The sequence below is a fragment of the Thunnus thynnus genome, chromosome 24, assembly GCF_963924715.1.
Source record: "Thunnus thynnus chromosome 24, fThuThy2.1, whole genome shotgun sequence".
Lineage (NCBI taxonomy): Eukaryota > Metazoa > Chordata > Actinopteri > Scombriformes > Scombridae > Thunnus > Thunnus thynnus.
Genome location: NC_089540.1, coordinates 4,212,467 through 4,240,069, shown reverse-complemented (window position 1 = coordinate 4,240,069; position 27,603 = coordinate 4,212,467). Strand labels below are relative to the sequence as shown.

Below are 27,603 nucleotides of genomic sequence, written 5' to 3'. Positions count from 1 at the left end.
TACATTGAGTTTGACTTTAAAGTCACCATACCACAGGTGCATATATGACTAAAATATTGTACAATAAAAAACAAAAACGTACTATCAAAATCACCATTGTGTACATAATTTACACTGTAAGTTCTCATATGTATATTATTGGCATTCTAGTGGTTTTTCCGCCAGCAGTTGTTCTAGGCCACTCAAATTGCCTGTGTGTGTGTGTGTGTGTGTGTGTGTGTGTGTGTGTGTGTGTGTGTGTGTGTGTGTGTGATTAAAGATCGGTTGCGTCACCGGCTCGGCAGCCGGGACAGATGACTGGCGCAGATGTAGAGTCAAGCCAGCCAGATCAAAACCGGAAAGTACGCCGATTGGTCTTCAAAATTGAAGCAGGCCTGAATTTTGCGTGAACGGCTATCTGCACAAATTTTTTTTTTTTTAACTCATTAAGTAGTTCATCCTCTCTGGTTGAATATCTTGTGATGATGGGCACATTCCTGTCTATCCCTGGTATGTTACATACCACAATTAAGACTCAATGACAAGTCATTTTGGCTGGACAGTTTTGGAGATAGTTCTGCAGACAAATGACCGACTTTCTGTTCAGTCCAACTGAAGAATCTTGTAAAATAATGCAGTCAATAGTGAGTTTTATGCAGACTGAATATTAGGATTTCAAACAGACACTGTCTTCAATTTACATTATTTCACAAGGATAATCCTCAGCATCAAGACTGCTTTCTTCTGTCAAAAGTAGCAGTCGTTTTTAATAAATCAACAAAACTTGACTTAATGTTACTTGTCAGCATAATCATTTCATCAAATGTTAAAAAATGAGAAATATATATTTAATTTACTGTCTTATTCAAATGCAATTTTATAAATATTGTATATTTTTTGTGAATTTTGACAGAACACATGGAGCAAATAGGTTACCTGTTTTTTTCTTCTGACTAAATTGAAAGCAGGTATGGAGCTCCAGATGCAAAGATAGTCCAATTCAGTGGTTCTCATATTTTCTCATGTCAAGGACCCCTGAACTGATGCAAATTAGACCATGGACCCCTATTTGATAAGATTTTGTCCCAGGGTCCATCTGATAAGATTTTTGCTTTAGATGTTTAATTACAGAAAGTGTATGAAACCCATGACCAAAGTAATCATACATCCTGTCATTGTGTTACTTATGGATAGAATTATAGCGAAAATAAATTATTCTCCATTCTCCATTTAGACCTCCCCCTTATTCTTTTTATCCCAGCAGTTAAGTATTTGCCAATTAGGATTTTATTTTGAAAGTCCACACCGGAAACGCTTCTGTTAATTGTCTCAGGCCTGTCGCGCGTGCCCCTGGCTCAGATAGCGATCAGCAGTTGGCTCTGGCAGGACAGCCGGGACCGAGCACCGAGTTGTGCCACCAGTGTGACATATTGAAGGAAAAACGTGTGAATGTTTCAGGAAAACAGCGGACAGTTTTTAGTGTGAGCGCTTCAAGTTGGAGAAGTGGAGCTGTTCTCCTGCAGGACAGTCACTATGTTCTTACCTGCTGGTGGGACCTGAAACTCCAGTTTTATCTACCACCCCGCAGGATGAGACGCGGAGAAGAGGAACACGACTCGGACATCACGTTACCGTTTGTGCCGTGATTTTCAGTTTCCCCACTATGGAGGAGAAGTTCAATAGACTCATCTTCGTTCCCATCGCGGCGGTGCTCTTCTTAATGATCGGCTACCAGTATGTGTGCCCGGCGGACAGCAACACCTGCTACTTCACAAGTGACGGGAAAGAAGGGTTTTCCCAGCGATATTCATCAGGGTTCGAGTTAGTTTACACGGAGCCGGAGGCGGACGAGGACCTTCCCTCCAAAATTACGTCCAAATTTAACTTCACGGAGCGGGACCTGGACAGGCACGCCGAGTTCAAAATCCGAGGAGATGATGTGATGGTGTTTCTCCACATTCAGAAGACCGGCGGGACGACGTTTGGGCGGCACCTGGTCAAAAACATCCAGCTGGAGCAGCCCTGCGACTGCATGCCCGGCCAGAGGAAATGCACCTGTCACCGGCCCGGTAAAGCAGAGTCTTGGCTCTTCTCCCGGTTCTCCACGGGCTGGAGTTGCGGGTTGCACGCGGACTGGACCGAGCTCACGAGCTGTGTACCTGTAGTGATGAACAAGAGGGACAAGAAGAGTGCCCCAAAGAGCAAAAGGTGAGATCTGCAGGACAGGTGTGGCCGATAAGTGGACTGCCACTCACTCATTCATTAATACAATAAATGAATAAAATAGATCACTTGTTCATTTACTCAGCTCATTAACTAATTCACTCATTCATTCTTTTTTTTTTTCACTGACCTATTCATTTTCATCCTCATTGTCTCTTTTACTCAGTTTTAAACCTGTAACTCACTTGTTCATTTTACTCTTTATGAACTCATTCACCCATTCATTTACTCACTCACTCACTCACTCACTCATGTTTTTACTAATTGATTATTTGTGTTGCTCATAGACTAATTTTCTTAATATCAAAAGTATAATTTTTATATTCACTCATTCATTTACTCATTTGCCCACTCACTTACCCACCCACTCACTCACTCATGTTTTTATTAATTGATTAATTGTGTTGCTCATAGACTAATTTTCTTAATATCAAAAGTCTAATTTATATATTGACTCATTCATTTACTCATTTGCTCACTCACTCACAAACTCATATTTCTATTCATTGATTCATTGGCTCAGTCAGTCAGCAAGACACTCACTCATTCATAAAGCCAGTAGATGCAGGAGACAATGATTAAAGTGCATAAATGAACGAGTGAATGAGCAAATAAATGAGTGAGTGAACAAGTAAGTGACTGAGTGAGGGAGCAAGTCACCGGGGTAACTAACTCACATTTTTCATTTCACTGATTCACTCATTCATTTACTCAGTATAGTCACTCACTTGTTCACTTACTCAACAAATTCACTCATTCATTTACTCACTCACTCCTTTAATAAGCGAATAAGTGGAATTAGCTGAAAGTAAAGGAATGAATGAGCAAATTAATGACTGGGTAAATGAGTGAGTGGCTGATTAAATTATTCACTCATTCACAATTTTCATTTCACTAATTCACTCCCTCATAGACTCTTTTACTCAATACAGTTGCTCATTTCTTCGCTTAATGAACTCATTAATTAACTCACTCACTCCTTCAATAAGCCAGTAAACGAAAGGGAGTTAGCTTAAAATGAATGAATGAATGTGCAAATAAATGAGCAAGTGAGTGACTGAGTCAGCATAGAGTAAACAACACACTAATTCAATACAAGTAAGTGAGTTAACTAAAGAGCAGACGAGTGAGTTAATGAATTAAGCTATTAAAGGAGTGAGTGAATGAGTGAATGACTGACTCAGCATTGAACGGTTCATTCACTCATTCATTTTACTGACTCACTTGATCACAGACTCATTTACTCAATATTGTGGCTTACTTGTTCACTTGCTGAACTCATTCACTCACTCATATCCTAACTCATTCTGCCACTTGCTGCCAGAGACTGACATTGTTGAGTGAGGAGTGAATGAATGAATGAATGACTGAATGAATGAATGAATGACCAAGCAAACAAGGTGAGTGAGTCACGTTAGCAAAGAAGCAAATTAAAAATGAAGGAAAGTAACAAGCACAAAACAAATGCAAGTGGTAATAAATTAGAAACAACTCATTAAAATAAATTATAAATAAGTTGTGAGAGTGAACAAACACAGAACCTTGTGTGTAATAGAAAAGATTAGTCAATTAATTGATTAGCCGATTGGAAATTAACTGACAATAAATTTGATAATCTATTTTTTTAGGATTGTGTAATTATTCAAGCATTTATTGAGCAAAAAAAAAAAACAGCTATTTGCTGCTTCCAGCTTCACAAATGTGAATGTTTGCTGCTTCTTTAAGTTTTATATAATTAGAAATTGAATACCTGTAAGTTTTAGACTGTTGGTTGCACAAAACAAGCAATTTAAAGACAGCACCTTGGGCATGTAGACCAAGCTTTTACTCAAAAAATAATCATTATTATTCGATGTTTTTTGAGCCTGCGAGAGAAGTATTATATCAGTAGACTGACGTGAGCTGCAGAGCTTCCTTTGCTCACCTCGAGGCACTAAGTCAAAGGTAACTGGATTTTTTTTTTTATCTGTGTGGGTTTGTGGCTTCCAGTTTCCCCCAGAGCTGCACTCGCCTAACATGTGTGCTCTTATTGGCACATAATGCAGGTTATAGAGCTGTTACAGCTGTGGTGTTAACATGCAAACCACATGGTATGTCAACACCGGCAGCGGCACATTCAGAGAGAAGCCAGCAGACAGGCTGTTTCCTCATCTGAAGGTCTGTTTCAATTTCCTGTAATTACAGAACCAACACAGCTAAGCTTAAGGGAGTAAATCACTTAAGCAGGGCTGGGCCCTCTGAGGTGTGCCGCCTGCGTGTTGAAGCCAATTTGCTTTGCAGTAGGTTCAGAGAGCAAATCTCCATATGTTACTGAAAGCGTTAAAGAAGGTTGACAAGGACGGGGAAGGGGGGTGGTGCCTTCAAGAATCCTTCCAATCCATTAAAGTCCCCCTTCACTCAAAATATATTTTTCTTTTTGTTCCTTCAGTTGGATGTTTGAGCTTCTCTGTGCAGGATATAGGCCTAGTGTGCCGGGGAAACCCCGTTAGGACAAAAAATGTTTTTTTTAATGCCAAAAATAAGGCCAAATATCCATTCACATGGAAATCAATAGCATTTGGGAGCCTCTGTGTCGTTGCCTGGGAAACTCTCGGTAGCGTAGCTCCTTTAAGGGATAGGACAGTGCGTAATGTGTGAGCGAGTGTGAGAGAGCGAGCGGCAGAAAAGTGACGGTGAATGCGAGCAGAGGAAAAGGTTAACAGTGAGTTGTCAGTCTGCCAGTAAGTGTACAGTGTGTGGATGCTGCAGCTTCTCAAGACCAAGAAAAGTCACGTCTGTTGTTTTCCCAACCGCTAATTAAAGTGAAGTGGGTTAAACACACAGTTAGTGACAAAGGATTAGCCCTAACCTGACCAGGCTCAACTTAAGGTGGACTGACATTTAAGGTGGTTTGGAGCCAATCCCGGTGCAATATTCAACTTTCACAAGTGTGATGTGGAAAGTTGAAGCCTCCAGTGCATGTACATGGAGAATGGACTTTACAGTGAAGTAGGAGACATGTTATGTCCAGAAGTTAAACTTCTGAATTGAAATATAATTGCATATTCATAGATTCTGGAGTTTTTAATGAGGGAGAAGGAATAGATGTAATTTTAAGGATTTCAACAACATAATTGAACTTTTTTTTTGTAGTAGTAGTAGAGTATTTTATGTACAACTTAAAACATGTCTGGAGGGCATCTTTAATTGTCCTCTGTGGCAGCCATCAGACTTAATTTAAGGCTTTTAAATAGTTTTGTCGAGGCGCCTCAGAGCCATATCAGCACTACGAGTGAGTCAACAACACTCTAGTCAACACTTGTCAACTCAATATAATAGTCACTGAAAAATCAGCACTCATTAACATTGGCACTTGGCTCCGTACGAGGCTGATTGCAGACATGAGTTGGCTCCATTTTCAAAGATGGGACCATATCTGGGCCATGCAGTAATTTTCCTGCAATTAAGTTGTTGTTTTTTTATTTTTTTATTTTTTATTAACAATTATTTTGACAAGGCAAGTGTTGATTGGAGAGTCAGGTTTCCACTCAGGGCTATAAGTGGTGAATTTACCCTTGTGGGTGTCGACTTACAGAATGATTCTGTAGTTTACCACAACAGCTCCATCCTGATTACAGCACCAGACAGTATCAGACATAATATGATACCGCCACCGAGCAGTCTCGAGAAGTACTCGCTCATAATGTGATACTTCATTGATCCCTGCAGCGAAATACTCTTCCTGCGAGGCTCTTCAACACAGGGAGGTCAGAGGTCATCGCAGCTCCTGCGCAGCACGCTTGGGATTTGAGTGTCTTGCTCAAGGACAAATCTGTATCTGTGATTTTAATAGCAGCTATTTTTTATATGAAGGTCATTTTCTTTGGGTTTTACAGCTTTTACAAGTGAAGTATGCGTGTACAGCCGTGTGTGTATATATATATATATATACACACATAAATACACACACATACATACATACATGCATTTTTTTTTTTAGAGGACAGTATCAAGTTTGAGCCAAATGCACTGTGACTCATAACTCATTCTATACCCGTGAATTTATCAGCCAACTTATGAGTCATAACTCATTGAACAGCCACAAATCTGTCACATGAAGTTCTCATTTCCTGAGGATAATGCCCGGTTGATTTTCTGTCCGCACGCTTTAAAAATCGGGGGAACCATTACTCAGCAGCAATCAGCCTCGAAATAGGCGAACAATTAAGCGAAGACTTCCTGTCATTTTGAATTAAAACTGCTGAATAAAGACTACACAGAGCTTGTTCTGCTCTCGATGATGTGTTGCCACCACGTTTCATGTTGCAGTTTTATCAGACCTGAAAGGCTCTTGTTCTGTCACTTCGGGCGATGTAGCCCTTCCGTGATGGACTGTGACGCACACGACGATGGCAGCAGGGGGAACGGGACTGAATCTATCAGTGTGTGTGTTTGTTTTATCAAGGCATGTTACTGCTCAGCTTAATATAATATTTAATGCTACTCCCTCTCTCTCTCTCTCACTCCGGTTTAGTAGATTTATTTCTGTTTCAGCCTTGATCCCTTTGTTCTTAAGAGAGGTTAAAGAGTATTAAAGTTGTTTTCCAATATATATATAATCCCCAATGCTTTCTACCTGACATAATCATTGATTACCAGAGTATTTCATAAGGCTGAACTGATTTCATGTGTTTTAAGAAGCACTCAAAACATTCCTAGTCTGAGTGCAAAAGACAATCCAACTTAATATTAGCATGTTGATATTAAAGGATGATTCTCATCTTATACAAGTCACATATAGCAGTGGGAGTGCAAACCATCAGGGATCAAACATCACGGGAACCGATGACGCCCACACTTATCTTAAGGCTACATCCGGGTGTGATGTAGTTTGTAGAGAGATTCTTATCTCAGCCTTCAGACCCCACACTGTTTTATTCTTTACTCTTGAGCACAAGATATAACATATGGCATCCCTACATATTCCTCCCAAAACACTAGTGGGAAGTGCATGATTTTAGTACTTATTGCACTTAAGTACAATTTTGAGGTGTTTTTTTTTACTTATATGCTACTTTATACTTCTACTCCACTACATTTCAGAGGGAGAATTAGTACTTTTTACTTCACTACATTTATCTGTAGTTACTGGAATACTTTTCAGATTGAGACATATGTAATGCATAGCTAGAGATTAAACCAGTCATTTTCAGATTTTTTTGGAAGTGTCTTGAAGCTCCTTGTCATATTTCAGGTGTGTATGTGTTGTTAGCAGCTCCACCAGAAAGAAATATTTCTCAAAGTGGCCAAACGATCCAATATTTCATAAAAACAGAGAAACAGAGAAAAGCCCCAAAAAATGAAAACATATTTGTTCAGCTGAACTTTCCTCTCCCATTAATCATTAACCTCTGGACTAAACCACCAGACTGTTAACAAAGACGCTCAAACTAACTCCACCTCAACCAGCTACAACAATAAAACACACTGATGCATCAGTATTAACAATCTAATAATGTCATAAATTATAACATATCGGCCATTTGTCTGCAGAAGGAGTACTTACTAAGTAAGTATGTTTCAATGTTCATTGAAACCTCCAACTTTTAGCTGCCTGCTGCTGCCTCATTTCCCTACTTTCTGTCCCCTGATGAAATATATTCAGGTCTCAGGGGGATTGTGAAATGAGGTGAGATGTGACTAAAAATTCTTCAATATGCACCGAATGTACAAAATATTTCAGGGACTTCTACAATCTACAATCTCAATCTCGGCTGTGTCAAACTCTGTCCCCCTTCATGATCAGCGTGTCAGTAGCAGATAATGACTTTTACCTGCCTTCACCTTATTACTGTACTTCAGGAAATCATTAAGTGTCCTTAATATTTGGCACATTTGGTGCATGTTGGCATGCTGGTCTGAATACAGAGGCACCATCTGTCTGCTTTTGAAGCGCTTCATAGTCACCTTGAAGTCACCTCTCTCCTACACACCCCATCAGTGTAAAAACTAACAACACCAGAAAATACATGAATTCGAGCATGATATTACAAAAAAAAAAAAAAATACCTGCCATACCTGCAATCTCATCGATGCAAATGTCTCATATTTTTATGATACATTATCTTGGCTGTGATTGTGGGTTGGTGACATATGTGTACTGTCTGAAAAGTTTCTTCACAGTAGAAACATGCACAAGAATAGGAACCGAGAAACAAGATCGCTAATTAGCTTCTTGGTTACCAGGAGAGATGGCATAGCAACCGGTATCAGTTTTGTGAAAGCGCAGCCGGTGATGCTTTATGGGAATTAGTTGCATGACATTAACATATCTTTGTCAAATCAGAGCAATTTAGCTTTTGTTTCGAAGACACTCCAGCAAACTGGTGGTAATGAATGTGATCACAACGCATAACATTTATCAGGAAGAGCATATTGAGTTTACAATTCACCTCCTGTAGGTTTTTCTTTTGTTTGCTCCTTTCTTACTACTTAACATAAGTAGCATATGCCGCGTTAACCCTGCATCTATCCATCCGCCCTCCTTATGTCTGCCGATTTCCCTCCCAACACACAAACTTCACTGAGTAATACAAGCCCGGTTCAAGTATTTTTTGATAGACACACCACTGGTCATAGGCTCCTGCAGGGCTTTGCTCGCAGCATGGGGCTACAGCATTCACATCGCATCGGGCTACAAAATTGCTGTAAGGCTAGACGTCACACCAGCTTCAATTGCCAAGCTGCCCTGTTTGTCCTCGGCAGCCGGGCTCACACTGTGCAGTCAGAGAGTGTAACCTTATTACTGACCTCATTATTTCAGATTAGAGCAAAGAAAGCAGGCTGGCCATAACACAGAGCAGCCTGTGTCTAATTAGCCCAGTTCATTCTGGACACAGTTAAGGTAGTTTTAGCTATTAATTTGGCAATGGCACCCTAGTAGTGATGAGGATAACGGCACTATAGGCTTGAAAATATGTAGGGAGTTAACAGAGTTTAGTTGTCGGGAAGGAAGGTGAAAAAGAGGAAATGAACCTTTTTTTATCGAAATGCAATGTTCTAGATACAGAATGGGGTTTGCATTCTTCTTCTAACCTTGTTTCAGTGAAATACTTACACTATATGGGGGAAAACATCTGGTAGCAAGTTTTTGACATTAATCTCCCCTTGCAGTTACAGTGAGTCAGTTTAAATCCGCAGCTAAAGAGAGCCATATGCAGAGATTTCAGAGATTTACAGTATATTATTAAGAAGAAATATGTTCAGTTTGAAGCAGAGTTTCTTAAACGCTTTAGGCGTAATACTGCCCTTTAACTGTCAACATTGCTTTTGACTCTGATGTCAGTCTCGAAGCTTACACATCAAGTTATTTCAAGCTGCTGACAACCACACATTGTTGTTAAAATTCAATGTGACAAGAACGCTGATTGTCAAAAAAAAGTGTGACCTTCAGTAGCCAGGAATCTTACCAACTGCACCCAGTGGATCTGTGATGCCTTAAGGAAACTAAAAACAGGGTTTGAGCCAGAGCGTACCATTGCGACAATGACTGCCTCATATCTTAAAAATGTCCCCTCACTACAACCTCCCTGCCCAATTGTCCCCCATAAAATCAGTGCCAGAATCAATGACCTCTAATTTTTTGAATTTTCTAAGCTGTATCAACATTTAATTTTTGAATTAACTACAAAATTAAACTGTTATCTGGTAGACCTGCTGCAAGCCAGTGTCAATCTGTACACACTGCTAAATATGTTGTTAGGGAGTGAAATAGCTCTGATATTTAAAAAAGTCCCCTTCAGTCATGTTTTAAACCTGCAGTGCGGAACTTTTGTCTCCCCCTTCTGGCAGTGAGAGTAACTACACAACCACTGTCGACATTATCGCTGCAAACCCTTGATACTTTTTACGTGAGCCACTCCCCACCCTGGTGATGCGATGTGGTGGGGGCGCATTGAAGACAGTCCGCCGTGGTCAACAGTCGCAAACCAATCATTGCTGGTTGACATGTCGGTGCGCCAGTGCAGGAAAGTCACCCCAGACACTAGATTTAAAAACTCCAGCTTTAAGACATATAAAAATCCTCTGCATTGAATAATAAATTGCATCTGCTAGAGCAGTCATTCTGTAAAAATAGAGGCTATTGCCTACATCACACAAATATACAGAATAACCAATAAACTCATTTTCCTAGCAGTTTTGTCATTTTGTAGTGGTGCAAATGATACTGACCACGCCTTCATACCTGTTGTAATGGCCTTTGCTCAACCATTGTGTTATCTCTCTCTCTCTCTCTCTCTGTGGTCCATAAACCTATTGATAGGGGCAAGTTAATGTATGTGTGTGTACTCTACTGTCACACACACACACACACCCTCACATATACACTAACGTACAGGTCTAAAACTCAAATTAGTCTTCTGTGTATGTGTGTGTGTGGGAGAGAGAGAGAGAGAGAGAGAGAGAGGGACTTTGCCCTGTCAATAGGTTCATAGGCCACACACAGGGAGAGAGATAACACAATGGTTGAGCAAAGGCCATTGCAACATGTATAAGGGCTTGGTCAGTATCATGAACATGAACCAAATATTTGATGTAACAACTCATATGCTGTAAAAACGTCCAATACAATACAATTAGAATGCAATGTATTCAATATCTTTGCCTGCACTGGCATTTTACCAAAATAAACAACATAAAAACAACTATAGGATCTAAGTAAAAAAACAGATTATCAGTGTCTTATCAAATTAATGTCAACGATGGAAGAAACAAAGACAGAGCTCAGACAAACACATTCAAGTGCATTGCTCTGTGTAAGAGTTTGCATACATTCAAGTCAAGTCAGTTTTATTTATATAGAAATCACAACAGAAGTTATCTCAGGGCACTTTTAGTATAGGACTGGTCTGTGTGGTTAGTCCAGGTGATGTAGCTGTCCAAGACGGTGGACCCGCTCAACCAATTACTGCCCACTTACTGTCATAAAGAAAAACCAGTTGTGAGCTAGCAGGTGAACGTTTTGCAAGCGAGAGAGCAGTGATAGTAGTTGTGTGCTTGGGGATAACAGTCACATGCTTTTTTGCAAAAATAATATGCATGCACAGCTGTTTGAGTTACGGGCGTGACTCCTCTACATCTGCGTGCATGGATCTCATTTGTGCTCGCAGATTTTGGCAGATATATGCTGTTATATATTTGATATCAATAATTCAGTTGTCAGATGTGACTTACCAGAAGTCTTTCATTAAATATAATGCCATTTTTTACTTTAATGATTAGAACAATGGGAAGGTAATTTTAGGTACCCCAGTAATGTAGTTATTCTCACTAAAAGTGAACTGCAGTAAAGTCTGGTCTGCTTTTCTACATGTATGATTTTATAATTAAAGTAATTATAATTGACAGTGGTTATACTTTATGTCTTATATAATATGTTTAGTATCAGTTCTTGTTTGTTATTATTTTGTAGCACTCACTGGGTGTGCAGTTTCCACAGTTTTCGCAGTGACTCTCTAGAAATGTACTAATACACGCTTTTAACCTCCTCCCAGACAATCCCAGCTCAAACACTGTAAAAGTACAAAAGGCAAAAGATCTATTCGTGAGTTGGATTCTCACTCATTTTTGTTTAGGAGACAGTTTGCATTTCATTTTGATTAGTCACTTCATGTGGGTGGAAAGGTGTATGTACCATACCTGACACCAGAGTTTATTCTTGGCAAAGAGGGTAAATATATCAGGGTACTCTGGGAGATCCTGAGCTGCAGCTCGGTGTTGTGATGTAGACTGATAAAGCAGGAGGTGCGCTCGTTTGAAAGTATGGGTTACAGTATGTCTTTTCACACTTATGACACAACATGTCCTCACCAGCCTGTTGATGACGTCTAGCTGAATTAAAAATACCACCTTTTGCGTGACTTGGCATATGGTAATTAATGCCACAGTCTGCAGTGCCAAACCATGGCAAACGTGACCTTGATCACATGCCTTTATAGCAGAATGATGATAATATTAACAATTAGGTCCAAAAGAGAGCTGAATGACCTCTGACCTCCCTGTGGAGGGAGGCGAGCAAAATGGAATTTGCGGTTTATGAAAGATTAATGTTGATAGCAAAGTGACTCTACCCCATGGGCATCAAATAAAGGGAATCAGACTTCTCTCAAAATGTCAAAATATTCCTTTAAAGTCATTTTTTAATTTAGAGCCTTACTTTCATAGTTTTTACAATCAGTTATACCACCAGTACCCCATTTATCACATTTTAGCACTTGACACACACTTACATGTTGGCTTCTTTTTGGTATTCTGTTTTGTTTATCTCATATCTCAAGTAAAACATAATTGAAACACCTATAGTAAGTATGCATTTAAGCTTAAACCATAACCAGTGTGTGGCTTGTTTTACTCGACTGTGGCTTGCATTGTGCCTCATTTGTACAAATGAATAAATGTAAATGTAAACCAAATACAGCAGATGCATGGTGCAGACTTAAGGACTTGTGTGAATATGATAATAAACTGATAATGATTTCTAATACCTTATTCTGCCAGCACTGGTGGGTATTGATGTTCTGTCGGCTTGTGTTGACAGACTTCCACAGCAAAGATCCTAATAGTAATTACCACAGTAGTGAGCAGTCTATATGAGCATACAACCAACATTTGTGACCGAAAATACATGTGAGGACATTTAGTTAAAACATGAGAGGCTTAATTCTCTACTTTCCATATTATGATTTTACAATTGTTTTTTCTGTCTGTTCTGTCCACACAACATCATGAGGTTTTTTCCTTTTTATTCCATTTTTAAGGAGTTTTTTCCTTATCTGAATCAAGGGTTTAAGAGGATGTCGTATGCTGTACAGACTGTAAAGTCATTTGAGGCAGATTTGTAATTTGGGATTTTGGGCTATATAAGAAAATTGACTTGACTCAACTAGTGTGAGGTAGCGGCTAATTTAACACTGTGACAGGCCTATGGAGGCCCATTTACGCCACTTGAAAAAAAAAATCCAGCACCCAAGTGTTTTCATTATTCCAGGATTTTTTCCCCCTTCATTATTATTATGACATGAGCTCATAATTATGAGATACTTTCAGTGTGTCATAATTATGATTAGTTAAATAATTGAGTATTGTCTCAAAATTATTAGAAAGTAGCGATTGTTTTCGTTAAGTAATTTGTTCTTTGTAATTTAATATCTTATAATTATGAGAAACTTTCTTATAATTGTGAAATACTAAGTCATAATAGTAAAAATCATTTCTCTTAAATATCTGATAATTATGGAGAAAAACACTTGGTGTTCATTATACTCATTATACAATAATGAAAACATATTTATGAGTATTTTATTTTCCATTTCTGCCAAGTCTGTTCAACTAGATGCCACTAAATTCTACACACTGCACCTTTAAAGAGATGTGATCCCCACAAAGTTGAGCTATGTAAAGCTCTAAAGCGAAGTAAGTGAGAATATTTTGAAAGCAATCTATTGTCAAAAATACAAAAATAAGGTGGAAAATGCCTAGGTTAAGGATAACCAGACATATCCTAGCTCTAATTTCATTATTACAACTTCATTTTAAAACATTGATTTAGAGAAATGATTTTATGGTAGAATATAGGATCAGCTGTAAGAAATAAATCCTGCTGTTTCTGTTAAATCAAACCCCTCAGTGAACTCCCTTTATGACAGTGAGCACCGTGTTGTATTCTTGTGAGAAATGTGAGATATTCAGAGGATCTTGGTAATCTCCACACTCCTTAGGGGGATTAGGGGCAGTCGAAGACAGGTTTTATTATATGGGGGAGGAAGGGGGGGATTAATCCAGAAGTCCAGATTTATACGGAAACCTGTCGACTGGATTGAAGATTCCTTCTTTACAAAACAGTGTGTGTGGATTTTGTTCAAAGAGAAGAAAAAAAAAATCACAGCCAGGAAGACACAGGTTGACAGATCATTATGTGCTATCCATCAAAATGCCTCACAGTTTCTATTTTGTGCCGTCAGACTTTTTGTAGGATGGATGACAGATAAGTCATTATGGAATGAAACTGTTCAGTTGAATGGGAACTGCATCAGAATCAACAAAAAAGTCTTTTATCTCTCTTTATTTCTAGTTGGGCATAATATAAATGTGTGATCTAGCATACTCTCTCATAAATTTGAATCTTCTCTTTTTATAATTTTTAAAGAACAATCCTTTTAGAAAGGGTATAACTCATAAATCACCTTTCAAAGACTGATGCTGCAAGAAAAAGTACAGCACAGTGTTGGAAGCAGCCTCCACATATTGCTAAAAAGTGCCTTTAAGAAATTCCTCAGTAGTTTGTGTGGGTAGATGTGACCTTTGCAGAGTGCAGTCTTCCATTTATCCTTTCCATATCTACAAGCTCATAGAGGACGGGTTGACACCTCACAAAGCTGCAAAGATTAAGATGTCAAGCAAAGGTTAAGGCTAAGACGCTAAAGCTACTAAAGCTGCACACGCCAGGTTGTTGTGTGCGTGGATGTCCTCAACACTGTGCTTGTCGTGGGTGTTGTTTAAAAACCAAATGAACTCTGGGAACTCTGGAGAAATGTAGCTACCTGAAATGCAGCCAAATTTTAATAAATACAGATGGATGATTCTGTCCCCAGAAGAAGATTTTCTATGCAAAGATGAGAACTCGCTGGATACTCTCATTTAGTATTGAACCCTGAAACACTCTGCATAATTTAATTTGTGTTAGTGTATGTTGGCTGCGGTTCCTCACATAGTCTACCACCTAGTTTTCAGCAAAACCACATCTTCACACTCTCGCTTGTCTGGACACCTCATCTTTCTGGAAGCGTACTCAGTTCCCTCATCTCCACACCAGCATCCCTGGGGCTTTTGCCTTATCGCCCAAAATAGCATCTCATATCTGCGACCAATGAAGATCACAGTGTAGCAACAGTCTCCTAGCTCATCGTTTCTCTCCTCACCCTCTCCTTCTCAATGTCTACCTCCGTGGAACTAATCAAGTAATGTTACCTGCCAATATTCCCTACAACTGGGTTATGTTTTAAATGGGTAAGTGTGCAAATGAGGGACCCTTTAGGGTTGAATTGTGTGTGTAGGTGTGTGTGTGTGAGTCATAGTCTACTCTTGGGGACAAATTGCAGACTTAAGATCAATTAATTGGGGACAGCTTGTCCAATTGGGGACAAAAGCCGTGTCAAAGCCAAGTAGTGGTTATGGTTAGGGTTAGGGTAAATCCCCAGGAATTGAATGTAAGTCTATGTAATGTCCCCAAAAGTGATGTAGGACAGCTTGTGTGTGTATCTGTGTGTGGTGTCTGTGTGTTCACTTGTTGGATGGAGAACCCGCTGTGCGCAAATGGGGACTGGGATCATTTTGCCCGTAATTGACACACAAAGATTAAATTAGTACAAGAGAGAGAATCAAATGAGTGAAAATGGATCCCGCTTGACCTCTTGGTCTGGAGACTGATGTGATGAGACTCTCCCGGGTCTCTATGCAACTGAGCAGCTCCGCTCGGTCATCTTGATAACATCCCCTCTAACATGCAGCCCTGCTACAGCTGAATCTGTAGCCTCTGACATTCCTCTTTCATCCATCCTAATGCCAGTCTCATTTACTTTTCTGGAATCTCTGTCCCTCTGCTGGGTTTTATAGCTCTCGCCATTTGTTACTCCTCTGCTCCTCTGTAGTCATCCATTCACCCACAGTCAAGTTGGCAAAACTGAAAATTGAGCCTGGCTAATATTTGATCTGCTTCAGCAAGTGCAGTGTTATCTACAAAATCCTTCCTGGTGTAAAGGCTGGATGTTCTCCCAGCGGAGAGGCTCATTCACGACTCCCCCTTTCACTGCAAAGATGACTATTTTAACAGAGAGTTTCATTTCCAGTCTTATTTTGGTTGATTTCTCTCCCTTTTTGATAAAACCCCTGAATATTTCATGACATCAGACATTCCTGACCAAATAAGAAAAAAACTGAAGATGAAAAAAGCATTATTAGTTACTATATAACTAGATTTCATGTTTCAGAAGTCAAAGACTCAGGACTGTGTGGGTGTGGTGTTATCACATTTGATTGGCAGTGGCCTGGCATTACTAACAAACAAGCCACCATCTGTCGTCACATTTTGACTCTTACTGATATCTCGAAATTCTGATTGGTGCACAGAAGTATGTGACATCACCCTTTTCTAACTGAGCCATACCCATTTCAAGCATAGACTGTATAGAAAGATGGACGTCATGACAGATCGCCCCCTGTTGGCTGGCTGCAGTATAGGTCATAAGTCCCGCCCCCTCCATGTTAGCGGATGGGACATGAGCCAAACTAAAAAATCAAAGTACATGTCAAATAAATTTTTCCCAAAGATGGTTTCTGTCATTTCAAGTAGTTCTTATCATGGTCATGTTTATCCAAGTGCTCATTTTTCTTATAAGTTTGTTTTAATTAGTTATTTGACGATATAGAAAGGGGGTCTGACGGCATGATTGACAGCTGTGACAGCCGCTCTCAAACCTCCGTCAGGCCGCAGAACGGCTAAGGGGGCGTGTTCCCCGGACCATCATCCCGTCGCCTGACTCTACTGTGCAGACTCTGGCTCCAAATGACGTCACACAAGCAAGATGGCAGCTCCCGGAAAGGAGATATTTGGCTTCACTTTTGCATAGTGGCATGAAGTGGAGACGCGTCGTCCATATTTATATAAAGCCTATGATTTCAAACCAGTGAGAAGAGCAGACAAAAAAAACAAAACAAAATCTCTCATGTGAAATAACTGTTCCAACTTTGGCAGAAAATGTTGTCTTCCTATAAGACCCCATTGCTCGTACTATAGGAAGAAGCTGGTCAAGAAAATATACAAGTTTTTAAACTTTAACAAGTTTCCTTTGTTTCTGAAGTCTTGTTGAAATAAATGTGAGAAGAAGAAGACCGTCAAAAGTTGGCAGAACAAGACAGGATGATCTAATGGTGAAAATGTGATTAAGGATTCAGGCAAATACTTGAATTAACATAAATGTAACAATTCATTTAATACTTTTCAAAGTATTAAACCTGCATTAGATCATTTTTGGCCTCTTGAGTGCAGCACAACAAGCTGTAAATACAACTCACATAATCTTACCTAATAAAGTAGCTAATGTGTTAGCAAAGAGTTGCCTCTTTACGCATCTAGCAGATAGCTGTAGCAACATTAGCATTCAGTTGGAGTTGTGTTTGTTTCCACCTGATGAATGTACATCTAATATTATATCTAATAATATGTACATCTCTCCCTTTAGCTTGGTTTTGTTCTCCTCCAACTCCTGAGAAAAGAAGAGAACATCTCTCTCTTTAGCTGCTAATTGCTCCGTTCTGTTCATCAGCTAGTAGCTAAATTTGTCTACCTGCTGTTTGGTGGAAGGGTGAAAGACACAGAAAGTCTGTAGATAATTGTGATATTTCAATGCCGTGAATACAATTGCTTTCACATATACAGTAATTTGCTCTGTTGTTATGAAAATATAGATTAGAGCAGCTTTAAACACTATGTTGAAACAGTTAAAATACAACTTTAATTTTAGTTAAACTGTGATCAGGGAGAGGTGTGTATGCTTGGAAACAGAAACAGATGATATTCACATCTGGAAGGTGGGATCATCACTAATTAGGCAATCAACAACATGTGCAGGCTGCTTCGGAGAAATAGCAAATCACAAAAATACTTTCCAGTGGAACCCTTAAATAGAACAAAAAGAATCTGAAAATGAGTGGAATTATATTTGCAGAATTCTTGTTATGAGGAAGTGTGTTTAAAATATTTTTTTTTAAATCAGATTAAATGTAAGATTGATATTTTTAGTTTTATTTAAGCTGCTCTTCTTCCTCCAAGAGACGGGGTTCATTCTCTTCTGTTAAATGTGAGAACTAAAGTGCAACTCACACCCCAAAAAATTTTCGCAAAGCCATCATCACAACCGAAAGGGCTTTTTAAAGTGATTTTAGGGAGATAAAATTGAACTGTTAAAGACAGCATGTGACTAGAGATGACTGTATGACTGAAGGTTTTCCCTTTCTTGCCAGACAGCAGTTCCCTCTTGGAGGCATTGGTTAAGAGATCCCTTGTGGGCTCAGAAACACCTTTAAAATGGATTTGCTCCAACTGTGCGAGTTATCAACACCCTGACTTCAGTGTGAAATTGATGTCTAGTCCTGTGCTTGTTTTCAAAGTCGCTTCTTTTCCAAATGTGGCCGATAGAAACGGCTTTGAAATTCGACTTCATTGACGGCGTTCATCGGAGCAGTGTGACGTTGAGTTGAAACAGTGAAACCGTTCTTCAGAAACTGAGCTAAAAGCAACATGATGTATTTTCACTTTTTAAAAGATGAAATAAATAGCATTGTTGTCGATCCAGATACTTTTTGTATGAGCTGCTTCTTCAGAAGCGTAAATAGTTTCCATCAAGGCTTTTATCATGAGACTGACGGTGTCCTTGATGGTAGTGAGTGAATTAACAAGGCAGATATCGATCCTTTGCTGTGAGTTTCCTCTGTAGCTTTTTGATGGTGATTTAGCCAGTGAGAGAGAGAGAGAGACAATCAGGGAGAGGGACGGAGAGAGGCCGATCAATAGTGTTTGCAGGTTTGCTGTGTGGAGAAAGGTGACGGGCAGCCAGAAGGGCATGAATGAGGAGGCGTTGGATTGATCGGTAGCAAAATGCAACAAGCTGATTTAACTTTACCTCAAAGAGCAACCATGCATGATCTCACACGTAGTTATGTTGAGTCAGCAATGATTGCGCTATTATATGACAGAGCAGCCTCAGCGCCTTGTATATTTACTCACATCTGACTGACAACGTTAGAGTTTGACTCAATCAATCAGGTATCTGAGAACACAGAAAATGTTCCCACTTTGTCCAGTTCAGGCCTGAAAAACTTGAAAGCCATTGAGCACATTAGTAGAGAGGAATTAGCGGGGTCGGATGACAGATGATGTTTGAAAGAGATGGATGAAGATAAGTTGTTTGAGGCAAAGAAGTTTTCCTTTTAACTTGCAAGGATTTCACTGGAAAACTTAGAAACACCAGAACATTTAAAGCTGCTATAATCAATATTTTTATATACGACACCGATGAAGTGTTGCTCAATGTCACAATGTCAAGAGTCACAATGGGCAGTTTAAAAATAGAAAGGATCCAAATAGATGCACTAGAACCAGAGATAACGTCTTTTTCATTCCAGGCATTCTTCTTCCTTGTCCAAACCTGGTGCCTACTTTACCCACAATGCAGCTGGATTTACCCTGCTGTACAGATTTAGGTGTGTTACGCAAGTATTGGCTAATGTAGCCTGGAGCAGCTAGCCTTAAAAAGAGATGAGGAGCAGGCTACAGAGATTTGATAACCTCACTTACATCTAACTCCACACCCATGATTCTTTTTCAAACTTGTCAGACTTCCAAACCGATGCTGACTCAAGTGACATCACTTTTATCAGATTTTGCCCTCTCTCTCTCCAGAGAGGCTGTGTGCAAATTCTTTTCACATATGTATCAGTACTCCCCAAGACCTGTAAAACAGACTTCTATCACCTTTCTCAGGAGTTGATTCAGTCCAAAAAAGAGCTAAAAAGGAAAGTGAATACTGGACTTCCATTCATCAGGTGGCCAGAAACATGCCTTCAAATGCTAATGTTGCTCCAGCTATCTGATGGATGTGTACATAGGCAACTGTTTGCTATAAACAAACCAACAAAAAAAATGGGATGCAATTATTATAGGGTTAAGAAGCAAAGACCTTTCATTTTTGAGTGAAATGTTGCTACTGAAAGTACTTTTAGACATTTGGATCAAAATGTTCCTGCAGAGAACCTCCTGCTGGTTTTCTGTTATAATGAACGCTATAAAATGCTCGATTAAAGTGACACTCGCCGTTTCCTCCCTGAGAAAACCACAGCCATTCATCCGGCAAGTAATTATTCTTGACCTTCATAATCTGACCCTGCCTCTTTCCCTGACACGAGTAAGAGGAGAGCTTTGACATTTGCTGCTCTTTGTCAATAGGTCAGGATGAAAGCACAGATGCAGAAAGGCGGAGTTGCATGGACATTTATTGATCCGGCTGTCTTGTGGTTAGCTGTACAGATAGATGATAGGCACTGGAGGAGGAAAAGACTGAGCTGTTTTCCAGGAAGTACAACAAAGGCCGCTTTGTGAGGCGCTCGTGTGTGTCCATCCATCTAGCGCTGTCCGTTCAACCCGGCGAAGATGGCAGGGTAATTCACTTAGCTTCCACTGTGGATGGCCATTATCTCTGGGTGGTGTGTCTGTCTGCGGGTGTGTGCTGCCATGATATCATCATGGCACTCACTTAAGTATATATCACAGCTGATTGATATCTGCCGTCCAGCAATAATTGCTAAATTGTGGAGCTTTTAAGGCTGTTGGCTGTGCACTCTTTGTCCAGTAACACAGCTTCTCTCTCAATTAATCAAATTTCTCACTTTAGCAGTGAACTCCAAACAATTACAGCTGCACAGATGCTCTCATCGTAAAAAGCTCCAGTTTTTACATGCTTGCTGCACTGCGTTTTATATCTAATATAAGGCAGATTTAGAATGATGGGACTTGCAATCCATGCATTTTAACAGAATGCACCATGTTAGAGTCACAATCCTTTTAAGCATAGTTGGATATATATCACTCAACAAAGCTCTTAGCATATTTGCTGTGCAAAAATATAACCAGAGTCTGACATTAAATGTTCATTTTCTTTTGCTGTAAAAAAAGTGACAGATTCTGTCAGCAAAATGAGACACATCTTTTGTCCCAATTCTACTCTCAGTTTCTGTCAAACATTACTTCAGTCTTACTGAAATCCTTTATGAGTGAAGCCTTTCATGACAGCCTTTCCTTCTTAGACTATCCTTGGTAAATAAAAAAAATTTAAAAATTAAAAATTAAAAAAAAAAGCCATGAAGGTGAATTTTTTCTTGAGCTATGTGGGGCCAAAAAGTTAAATATTAGTGTAAAAGCTCAGTAAAACAGAACTCAGATGCACAACTTGTAGATTATACAAGTAAGGTAAAAGTTTTGTGAAAACAGGGTTTGGTGAAAGAAAGGCAGGTAAGGGATCATTAACAAGGCAAACAGGAAGAAGAAAAGAAATCTGGAATAGTTTGGCTAAGATGGCACAATAGATGATCTGTCTTGGAACTACAAGGAAGATGTAGGTTATTTACTGATTAACTGATGAGGAAATGTTAAGCAGGTGTGGAGATCAGGTGATGTGGAAAGGCTTGGGGACAAGTGGAGGACTGGGAGGGAATGGCAAGTTCTGAAATGAAAGAAGATCTTTGGGACTGTGTGAAAATGATTATTGAGGAAAGTGGTCTGACTTTTTTTGGGGGGTGGGGACGAATGTCTTCTATAAAGTTAGACAATATGATTCAAGTTCAGCATCACACATTGCCAGTTGTTCTACCAATAAATGTCATGAGATGAAAGATGATGCATGGTGCTGTCGATAGTCATAGGAACATCATTAATATGATCACTTCTGCACTCCAACACACTAAATGTAAAGATATCTACCAAACAGAGCAGATGTAGATGGTGTTGATAGGGATGTTAATACTGAGGTAAATTAAAATGCTCAATTAAATCTCTTTATGTCTGAATTACAGTAATGAGATATTAATAATGAGCTGTTTGATTCATTTACCATTCTAATAATTGGTTTTCAGTTAGCCTATATATATGTCTATATTCACAGTAGTACAAGTTTCTTTTTCCCATTATAACCTTTTTAATCCCATTTGTGGTCTGTTTGCGCCTGGTCTTCACAGGCAGAGAATTTCCCTGCACAACAAATTGATTGACCTTAGCAGAGTTCAGTGGTAATGTTTTTTCCACTCGTCCAGTCGGGCAAGTAGGTCAGAAATCTAATTGCCCTGAGTCAATTTTTAACTTACCCCGATACAAATTGTTCTATTTATTAGCGGTTATAAAATAAGATAAAGTTAATTGTCATGTTTAATCTTTATTTAAGTAAATGAAACAGAACAAGGACACAGAGAGTCATAGATGCAAAGCAACAAACATTCTTGCATATCCAATATGGTATGACCCCTATATGTCACTGAACTCTTAATTCTTTTGATCAGCCTAGTTTCTTTTAAATAATGGAACAGACTCCCCAACCCGATGGCAAATACATTTTTTAGACTCATTTCTTCTGCTCCAAGCTTCCTGATTTCCCTCTTTTTAATGTTTCTTGTTCTCGAGAGTATTTATGGCAGTGAAAAATTACACGCTCCGCTCTATTCCTCTATTTGACAGAGCTCACATAATCCTGAGAGATGTTTGTTTCATGTATCACACTACTAGCCTACTGAATTCTTGATCGGCCAACGACGTGTGCCAATGTTCTCCAATGGGGAGTGGTTATGCTGTGTTGCCAGAGAACGAGAACATGATTTATAATATGACGATGATTGAAAAAAAATGATTGAAACATTGGACAAATGAGTTGCTAGATTTACTAACCTGACGTCAGGCAAGCCTTATTGTTGAACCATGCTTAGTCAATCCAACAGAATACATAATTAACCTCTGTTAACATGTGTCTAAATATCTTACAGTTATTCTAGTATTTCTGTAAATCTAGGAGAGGGTCCAGAGAAAGTATTTATAACTATAAATATGTATATGTCACTTCTTTACTTGTTGCACAAATACACTTTAATGTAACTGTGAAGGGTTTCTAGGTTTATTGATAGAAAAAACAGTAACTCAAATGAAGTATTTCTCCAGGTGAAAAGGTGCCAGTGTACGTCCAATAGTCCAAACTCTTCCTCACCCAATCACACAGTCACACTCAGGTACTCAGTATGTGTGTGTGTATATAGACAAAGAAAACCTACAAACCACACGGGATCTGATTTTGGGAGCTCATCCAGCTCCTCGTAGCAGCCTTTGCTCATCTCGGCCAAATTCAGTCCACGGAGAGTTACTCACGAGGAGAAAAATTCAAAGAGAAACAGCGTATGCCAGCAGGGTAACAGGTAGCTGAAGAAAGAAGTATCAACAAGTAGGAAGACTCTATACAGAGAAAAAGGAATGCATCGTGTATTGAAAACTGACCATTCATGTAACAGGGTTTAAAAGAGAATCCTCCAGAGCGGCATTTCTGTAAAATGTCCTTGAATCTGAATTCTTGTTTTTAGCTGTTGACTGAAAGCTCCATGAAGTAAACTGTAGCCTTGTGGAATGAAAGAAATAAAATGTTCAGCTTTTTACTTAAGCTTTATATTTGTTGTCTGTCTCTGAAACCAAAAGGTCATGGTGATCTTTGCACACAAGATGAACGCTTTCAATTTCCCTTTTATCTATGTTGTTTTCTTTTTGAAAAACTTTTGGAAAAATGGCAGAAATTCTCCTCGCGCTGACTCCCTCCGTCACCTCACTGTTATGCTGGTCATCCCTGGACTCAATAGATAAGAAGAGAGAGCTGTGTGTGGTGGTTAAAAGGTTTCTGTACGGCTGGGTTACAGCAATTTTTTGAAGCGCTGTTCGTGGCAGATGAGAGTGATCCAGAAACATGAAAGGTGCTGGAGACGGAAAAAAACTCATTATGTGAGGTAGGCAGGAGCAAATTGATGTGACAAAAACAAAAATAATTTCACATCTGCGGGATATTAAATGCTATACATGCTTGGTTTGCATTGCTTTCTGTCATTGCTCTCTAACATCCTCAGACACGCTCGATGATGTTTTTCCTATAAACCCTAATCACACCTTCATTGCACTTCCAGCGCTGTGCTATATATCTTCCTGCTCATTCTTTTTTTAACTGCAGCAGGATATCAGAAATTTGATGTATAGTTTCATCCTCCTTCACTGTGCTGAAAGTGTCAGTTTTTTCAAACTTTGTATCTTTGACTGCACATACAGATAATATCTAAACTTATCGCTGTTGTAATGTAGCTTACGAATGACATTTTAAAAGAGTATGCTTTGACTGAAATAGAATCCGTATTATCGATGCAAAGGTAAAAAAGTCTTATTTCCATCAACAGTGATGGAAAAAGAGCCAGAACTCAAACTTCAACTGTGTCTTAGTGGGTCTCTAATAATAAGTTCAAGCCCCAGCTCACTGTTTTTGTATTGAAATGCAGTTGTGCATGAAAACTCATGCCATGGGGAGGATTTTAGACGTGCACAAGCCTCATACAGAAACTATCTACAACTGTTTTAATAGAGTTGCAGGCTGTCCTGACATAATCTTGGGACGAGGACCAAAGCAAAGTGAATCTCAATAGAGGGCAGCTAGTAAGTGTGCTGATGCAGGAGGTTGAAAGGAAAATGTAGTTTGAAGGAAGAGAACAGACATTTTGGGAATTCTTCTTGAGAATTAAATGAGAAGATCGATACCACTCTCATGTCAGGCCAGCAGGACTTTCGCTTACCTTAGCATTAAAAAATAGAAAGAAAAAAAAAGTAATAATGTAAATTTGTGGTTTTAAGGGTGCTATTTGCCTGACTATTTGTTGGCCGACTGCAGCAAGTTCCTAGGAAGACCAGACTGCACCGGGACAAGAAATAATCCAGCACATACCCTCTAGAAAACCACAACTTGTCTGTCTTGGCTGGTAGACAGATTTTGTTATCTTTGGACAGAGCCAGGCCAGCTGTTTCCCCCTGCTTCCAGTCTATATGCTAACTTAAGCTAACCATCTCCTGGCTAGAGCTTCATATTTAGTGCACATATATTAGGACTGGTATTGATCCTCTAGCCTAACTCGACAAGAAAGCAAATACGTGTATTTCCAGAGTCAAACTATTCCTTAAAGTCACAGAGAAATTCAATGGACAACACAAGACTGTCGACATGCATGCTAGACACCTCATCTTATGTGTCTCTTTATCTCCCCCTGCAGGAATTTCTACTACATAACTATGCTACGCGACCCTGTGTCACGCTACCTCAGTGAGTGGAAGCACGTGCAGCGTGGCGCCACTTGGAAAACTGCCCTCCACATGTGTGACGGCCGCCCGCCCACCCAGGACGAGCTGCCCGCCTGCTACAGCGGTGAAGACTGGACGGGCGTGGCCCTGGCAGACTTCATGAACTGCCCCTCTAACCTCGCCAACAACCGCCAGGTCCGCATGCTGGCCGACCTCAGCCTCGTGGGCTGCTACAACATGTCCTCTATGAGCGAGCTGGAGCGAGGGCGCGTGCTGCTCGCCAGCGCCAAGGCCAACCTGCGTAACATGGCTTTCTACGGCCTGACGGAGTTCCAGCACAAGACGCAGTACCTGTTCGAACGGACATTCGGCCTGCGCTTCATCCGGGCCTTCACGCAGATCAACAGCACACGCGCCGCCAGCGTTGGAATCAGCGAGAAGGTGCGGTGGCGCATCGAGGGGCTGAACGCCCTCGACGTGGAGCTGTACGAGTACGCCAAGGAGCTGTTCCTGCGGCGCTACCAGTACAACCGACAAAGGCAGCACCAGGAGGAGCGGCTGAGGAGGCGGCAGGAGAGGCAGCAGAGGCAGCGGATGCACAGGACCTATCTGGCTGAGCTATGGAGACTAGGAGGAGGAGAGGAGGAGGAAGAGGTGGAGGAGGAGGTGAAGGTGCTAGAGGTTGTGGCCACCACAGAGGACTACAGCAGCCAGGTGGTGCGGTGGTGAGGAGAAAACAGGAACTAAAAACTCCAATGCACTGACTGATCGCTGTTTGATTCATTGTGCTTTACTCTCCTCCATCCGTCTCCCTTTGTCTCGCCTCTGCTGTGAATCTGCCAAAACCTCCTGCCCTCATAGCCTCATAGCGCATTGTTGGACTGCCGAATGATGTCTTAATATTTATGATGGATGTAATTGTCATGGCAACCTAAATATTTTGTATTTATGTTTTTTTCTTATGGCTAATTTTGGCACTGCAGTTGTGAAATGCATTTATTTATTCATTAGTGCTTTGAATGTTCTCAAAGCAGTGGAAATGTTTCTTAAATTTCGCTAAAAATGAGTAGACCTGAAAAAAAAAAAAAAGTGCTTCATGAAGAAGGCCAATTTTAGGATATTTTCAAAATGGTGAATGACTTGAAGGATCCTCTGTGTCATGTTCGTGATCTAGCTCCGTATTGATCAGTGAAATATTGTAGTTACTCTGTGATGTTTGGCTTCATAAGAATATCAAAGCACAACCTTGGCAATAGTCTGCAGTGTGTTTTCTTTCTGACTGACTAAGCTGCAATATACAGAAACAATCAAGGCAATTTCTTGAAAGGAAATGTGTTCAATAAAAATATGCAGCATCCAGTGATGTAAATTTGTCCCTGATGGACTCTTCTCTGGTACGCATGTGTTCACGCACGTGTTCTGCCTCGCTCTTTTCTCACAGCATGTTCTCACCATAAAAATCTGAAATCTTAATGCGGTGTGTGCCAACTTCTCCCATATCCGCGCACGTACTGACACGCTGACGTACACTGATGAGGCTTTTTCTCAAGACGGAGAGAGAGGAGAGCTGCAGGCTTGAAAGACAGGCTGTCAGAGGTAGTTTCAGCGCTCTTACATCACAGTGAGAGAACATTGGTATTTCCACCATTAGGGCATTGATCACAGGCTCTTCGCCTCCAAATTGATCATTTAAAGTTCAATTGACCATGACTCTAGCGCAGCAGAAAATAGAAGAAACCCAGCGGCTTGCTGAATGCTTACATTGCAACATACAGTACTCGGCTCTATGCTCCATTTGCACTCTAGTAGCAAAACAATCTATTTCAACACATTTCCACAGACAGCAGGCCTTTGAAATGTTATCTGCTGGAATGATTGCTTAATATTAATATCCTGTTTCTAGAAAATTGTGGCTGTAATAAGCACTTTCCGGCCTCTGCACGCAGGCGTTTTGTTCATGAGAAGGAAAACGAGGATGAGGAGGAGATCAGTCAGGAGGCAGAAAAGGAAATGGCTATGTCCACAGACTAAAATAGCCTTTCCATCTCCAGCTGCAGTCTCTGTTCTTCTTGCGCAGCATGTAACAGAGAAAGATTGGAATTACATAAGCCTGTGATAATGACGAATCTGATTTTACTTCTGTGTACACATACAGAAAGAGAAGTGCCAGACATCTTCAGACGCCACCTCAGATGTTACATTAATTCCATCTAATGTCAAAAGATTCTGGGTCTGATTTGACACAGCTCAATAATTGTTATGAAATGTGATCTCAGCCATAAAGCGGTGAGGGGCATTGCAGCAGAATGACACATGGTGTCCAGGATGAAGCAGTTTGCAGCCAGTGACAAATAATGTAACAGCTTCCTTCACCTGCAGAGAAAGTCTTTCTGTTGACAGGGAGAATAAGTTCCTGGAGGTTTGTGTTAGATTTTGTGTTTGTGTTCTTCTTAGTAGTG

At 40.1% G+C, this 27,603-nt stretch overlaps 1 protein-coding gene across 1 annotated transcript; it reads left to right on the top strand.

The window, feature by feature from the left end:
- Window positions 1–1,301: 1,301 nt before the first annotated feature.
- Window positions 1,302–26,504, top strand: LOC137177140 (heparan-sulfate 6-O-sulfotransferase 3-B-like). The gene is made up of 2 exons (XM_067583266.1): window positions 1,302–2,187; window positions 25,117–26,504. Exons 1-2 carry the CDS (start codon window positions 1,643–1,645, stop codon window positions 25,871–25,873), a joined length of 1,302 nt encoding a protein of 433 aa, XP_067439367.1. The 5' UTR covers window positions 1,302–1,642; the 3' UTR covers window positions 25,874–26,504.
- The last annotated feature ends 1,099 nt before the right edge of the window (window positions 26,505–27,603 follow it).

Excerpts from the sequence above, each read along its gene's own strand:
- LOC137177140 (XM_067583266.1), top strand. The coding sequence starts at position 1,643 with ATGGAGGAGAAGTTCAATAGACTCATCTTCGTTCCCATCGCGGCGGTG. Across the intron at positions 2,188-25,116 it reads AGTGCCCCAAAGAGCAAAAG|GAATTTCTACTACATAACTA; the intron begins GTGAGATCTGCA and ends CTCCCCCTGCAG.